This window comes from Silene latifolia, chromosome 6 (assembly GCF_048544455.1).
Source record: "Silene latifolia isolate original U9 population chromosome 6, ASM4854445v1, whole genome shotgun sequence".
In the NCBI taxonomy this organism is placed as follows: Eukaryota; Viridiplantae; Streptophyta; class Magnoliopsida; order Caryophyllales; family Caryophyllaceae; genus Silene; species Silene latifolia.
In genome coordinates this window covers 140,607,906-140,613,283 of record NC_133531.1, presented here as the reverse complement: position 1 = coordinate 140,613,283, position 5,378 = coordinate 140,607,906, and the positions used below count along the sequence as shown (strand labels likewise).

General features: G+C 41.2%; 1 protein-coding gene across 1 annotated transcript; it reads left to right on the top strand.

The window, feature by feature from the left end:
* Positions 1–258: 258 nt before the first annotated feature.
* On the top strand, positions 259–1,439 carry LOC141585818 (uncharacterized). The gene is made up of 2 exons (XM_074406857.1): positions 259–1,016; positions 1,121–1,439. Exons 1-2 carry the CDS (start codon positions 341–343, stop codon positions 1,159–1,161), a joined length of 717 nt encoding a protein of 238 aa, XP_074262958.1. The 5' UTR covers positions 259–340; the 3' UTR covers positions 1,162–1,439.
* The last annotated feature ends 3,939 nt before the right edge of the window (positions 1,440–5,378 follow it).

Here is a 5,378-nt window from a genome sequence, read left to right as displayed (position 1 = left end):
TTTTTTTAAATAAAAAAATATTAAAGCACATGGGCCGGCCCACGGACAAGGCACGAAAAGCCCATGGGCCAGGCACGGCCCGAGCACGAAAATGGCCGTGCCTTGAGCGGGCCGCGGCGTAGGTTTGGATCAGTGGGCCTGGCACGGCACGGCCCGAGGAGCCCAATATTCGTGCCTGGGCCGGGCCAATTTTTGGGGAAGGCACGATGGGCCGGCACGCGGGCCGGCCCAGCACGGCCCATTGCCTACTCTAAATGTGATCACTTATTTAACCGATGCCCCTCCTATTGAGCCCACGGCTAGGGCTACACCAGCTGTGAGGACCGCTTATGATAACTACATGAGGATGTCAAATGATATCAAGAATGTGTTGATATGGTCTGTGTCCACCTCTCTCAAGAATCGATGCATTGAACTGAATGCATACGAGATATTCACTCGTATGACAACGATGTTTTCACAAACACCGAAAGTCCGTCAATATGAAGCGGCGGCACGCTTTTTTGAAGCAAAACTTGAGAGAGGACAGAAAATTGGTCCTCATGTACTTAAGATGGTGAAACATGTGGACACCCTAGAGCGTCTAGGGTGTGCTATTCCAAAGACTCTTGTGGTGGATCGGATCCTCCACTCACTCCCCACCAAGTTTGCCCATTTTAGGGTGAACTACAATATGAACAACATGGATAAGTCATATCATGAGCTTTATGCTCTTCTCACCCAAGCTGAGAGGGACATGGAAGCTAGTGGGAGTGAAAAGGGAGATGTTCTTTCAATGAGATTGAAGAATATTTCTCTAGGAGTCAAGAAGGGCAAAGGAAATGAACCAACCCCATTCAAAAAGAAATTTACTAGGCAAGAAAAGGGCAAGGGAAAAACTATAGAGTATAGCAATCCCAAAGAAAAGAAAGATCAAACCGGGGCCGAATGCTTTCATTGCAATGGCAAAGGCCATTGGAGAAGAAATTGCTCCAAATATGCAGAGGATATCAAAGCCGGGCGTGTGACGCCAATAGGTATATTCTCTACTTCTCTCTATGTGATAGATGTTAATTATGCTAGCACGTCTACTTGGGTATTAGATACCGGATGTGGCTCTCACCTTTGTAATCATTTACAGGGTTTAAGGGACGTGCGAAGCCTAACAAAAGGAGAGGTTGATCTACGCATGGGAAACGGAGCAAGAGTAGCAGCCGTTTCCATGGGAACTTATGTGCTCTCGTTACCTAGTGGATTGGAGTTGTTTTTAAATAATTGTTATTTCGTACCAACTCTTACTAAGAACATTATCTCAATATCCGCGTTAGACGCGGAAGGCTTTTGCTTTATCATTAAAAACAATAGTTGTACCTTTTCATTTAATGATTTGGTTTATGGCAAAGCTATTTCAATTGGAGGTATTTATGTTCTAAATGATGTTAACGAAGTCTACCATGTACAAAACAAGAAGCTCAAAAAGGGTGATCCAAATGAATCATACCTTTGGCATTGTCGTTTAGGTCATGTAAACGAAAGACGCATTAAAAGACTTGTTTCAACACAAGTGATTAAACCATTTGATTTCGAATCATATGGTACATGCGAGTCTTGTCTTTTAGGCAAGATGACTCGTGCTCCTTTTGCAGGAAAAGGAACACGAGCAAGTGAGGTTTTGGCTCTCATACATTCGGATGTGTGTGGTCCATTATCTGTCACTGCCAGAGGAGGTTATCACTACTTCGTCACTTTTACTGATGATTTGAGTAGATATGGTTATATCTACTTGATGAAGAATAAAAGTGAGGCATTCGAGAAGTTCAAAGAATTTCAACGTGAAGTAGAGAACCAATTGGATAAGAAGATTAAAGCCCTGCGATCCGATCGTGGTGGTGAATACTTAAACAAAGAATTTGATTCTCACCTAAAAGATTGTGGTATTGTATCACAATGGACTCCTCCTGGCACACCACAATTAAATGGTGTGTCCGAAAGGAGAAACCAGACTTTATTAGATATGGTTCGGTCTATGATGAGTTTAACTGAGCTTCCCGATTCGTTTTGGGGTTTTGCAATCTTGTCTGCAATATTTTCACTAAATCGAAGCCCGACTAAAGCAGCCGATAAGACTCCATATGAGATATGGATGGAGAAAGTCCCTTATTTGTCATTTATGCGTATTTGGGGTTGCGAGGCTTATGTCAAGATCAGATCTGATGATAAGCTTGCACCAAGGTCTGACAAATGTCTATTTGTAGGATATCCAAGGGAGACACGTGGCTATTATTTCTACCATAAGGACGAGAACAAAGTGTTTGTGTCTCGTGATGCTGTCTTTCTAGAAAAGGAATTTATTTCTAGAAGACAGAGTGGGAGAAAATTTGAACTTGAGGAAGTTCGTGAACCACAAACCGAGAATGAGGTGGAGGAAAATGTGGAGGATAACATTCCCTCCTCTTCTGAAATGGTTATTGTCCCTAGGAAGTCAGGTAGAATAAGTCTTCCACCTGACCGCTATCTTGGATACATCGAAGAAGATATCGTTTTGTTACTTTTAGAAAGTAATGAACCCACGACCTACAAATCGGCCATCTCTAGTCCCGACTCCAAGCATTGGCTCGAGGCCATGCAATCCGAAATGGGTTCCATGTATGAAAACCAAGTGTGGGACTTGGTGGATTTACCTGAGGGAGTGCGACCTCTTCAGTGTAAATGGATCTACAAGATAAAACTTGGCATGGATAAGCATATAGATGTTTACAAAGCTAGATTGGTAGCAAAAGGTTTCACCCAAGTTCATGGTTTACACTATGATGAAACTTTTGCTCCAGTTGCTATGCTTCGGTCCATTAGGATTATCTTAGCGGTTGCTGCTTTTCATGATTATGAGATTTGGCAAATGGATGTGAAAACCGCCTTCTTGAATGGGATTCTAGAAGAGGAAGTGTACATGACACAACCTGAAGGTTTTGTTGATACATCTAACCCTAAGAAGGTGTGCAAGCTTAAGAAATCCATTTATGGACTAAAGCAAGCATCTAGGAGTTGGAACCATCGCTTTGATCATGTTATTAAACAATATGGGTTTTCTCGAAGTGTTGAGGAACCTTGTTTATACATGAAGTTTAGTGGGAGTAAGGTTGCTTTCCTTATCCTATATGTGGATGACATATTACTAGTTGGGAATGATGTTCCGATGCTCACTTCTGTCAAGGAGTGGCTTGGGAAACATTTCCAAATGAAGGATTTGGGAGAAGCACAACGCATCTTGGGTATCCGGATCTATAGGGATAGGTCCAAAAGGATACTAGCATTAAGTCAAGAATCCTACATTGAGAAGATTCTTGAGAGGTTCAATATGAAGGACTCTAAAAGAGGCTTTCTTCCTATGTGTTCAGGGATCACTTTGAGCAAGTCACAGTCTCCCTCCACATCTGAGGATATTGAACGCATGAAGACCATACCCTATGCTTCCGCTGTTGGGTCTATCATGTATGCTATGATTTGCACTCGTCCTGATATTGCGTATGCTTTAAGCATGACGAGTCGTTACCAAGCCATGCCAGGTGAGAGTCACTGGATAGCCGTGAAAAACATCCTTAAGTACTTGCGAAGGACTAAGGATTCGTTCTTAGTATTTGGTGGTGAGACTGAGTTGTGTGTAAGTGGTTACACGGACGCCAGTTTCCAAACCGATAGGGATGATATGAAATCCCAATCAGGCTATGTCTTTATGATGAATGGAGGAGCTGTTTGCTGGAAAAGCTTCAAGCAAAGTGTAACTGCGGATTCTACAATAGAAGCTGAGTACCTTACAACATCAGAGGCTGCTAAGGAGGCTGTTTGGATTAGACAATTCATGGATGGACTAGGTGTAGTCCCTACCGCTGAAGAGTCTATCTCTTTATACTATGATAATAGTGACGCTATTTTTCAAGCAAAAGAGCCTAAGTCCAGTAACAAATCCAGACACATTGAAAGGAAATACCATGTAATTAGAGATTACGTGGAAAGGAAGGAAATAGATATTTGTAAGGTTGGGACAGATGATAACATTGCTGATCCTTTAACCAAGTCTTTATCAAAGGCTAAGCATGATGGTCACGTCGCCTCCATGGGATTGAGACGAGTACCATATTTTATTTAGATTATGGATATGTAATTATTGGATACCGTATCAATTTTTATATATGTGATAATCTCATTCATTGTTTAAATTTTCAATTATGAATTGATTTTAGTATGACTAAAACAAATACTCTGTTTATCTGAATAAGTTGTGGAGACACTGTTGAATACCATTCATGTGAACAAGATAAACTTTGTATGTCGTCCCTAGTCACTTAATGAGGTGACGTCTCGGAGTGACTAGATTGTAAGTCGATTGATGGTTGTTTCAACACCATGAGGTCATACGAGATGACTGGTCGATTACATAGGCAAAAAGGTATGACCATTGCCGGACTGTGACCATTAATAGAGTCCCCTAGATCTATTGTAGATGTCTGGTCGTGGCGGGGATCTCTATGATATTCCTATGAGTCAATTCTTTTGACTGTAGACTATTATCTAAGTCAAGTGCAGTTTCCGAGTGACTTTGGTTTTTGTCCTAGGTCGTGCCGTGATAGGAGGCCAAAAGGGCATCTACTGGGTCATGGTGATCTGTATTAGGCAAAGATAGTTAGGGCATACAGGAATTGTCCACCCACGTTGGGTTAAGTATCTCATGGCCACTCGAGGAGTTATGACTGAAATGCGTGGCCACGCTCGGAAGTTATCTATAGTAGATTTTTCCGGTCTTACAGTCCCACTCCCGATCGAGGAAACCACTCACGATATGTTCATGTGCAAGGGCGACCTGTTAGACACCTTGCATTGAGTGGGAGATTAAAAACGGACAAGAGAATTGGTAACGCACACCTTGTATCGGACAAGTGGTTGTTGGAGTGAGTGTCCTCCACAATAGTGCGTTTACATAATAAATCTCGTATGACGAATATCAACTGGATATTTATTTTATTGATCCTTGTCAGTTGATTAACGTAAATCAATAACTGTTGGCTGACTAGAGTTTGACGTTATTGTCGTGAGACGGCGGTGATCAACTGACCCCTTTCGGTCATACCTATAGGATGAGACCCAAATAGATAATTAATTAATTGTATGTGATACAATTTAATTAATCCCTTATGACATGAGTTGGAATTATATCTTATTTTAATGTGATTAAGATAAGATTCGATTTAGTGGTTAATACGTTAATTCACTAAATATAGTAGAGGTTTGTAAAGATTTTGAGATAAAGGCATTTAGTTATTTAAATTTGCAAGAGGTTGTAAATTTAACTAATCGAAAAATTATGGGTCACATTATATGTTGACATAATGGTACAATATTACTCA

Excerpts from the sequence above, each read along its gene's own strand:
- LOC141585818 (XM_074406857.1), top strand. The coding sequence starts at position 341 with ATGAGGATGTCAAATGATATCAAGAATGTGTTGATATGGTCTGTGTCC. Across the intron at positions 1,017-1,120 it reads CGGGCGTGTGACGCCAATAG|GGTTTAAGGGACGTGCGAAG; the intron begins GTATATTCTCTA and ends AATCATTTACAG.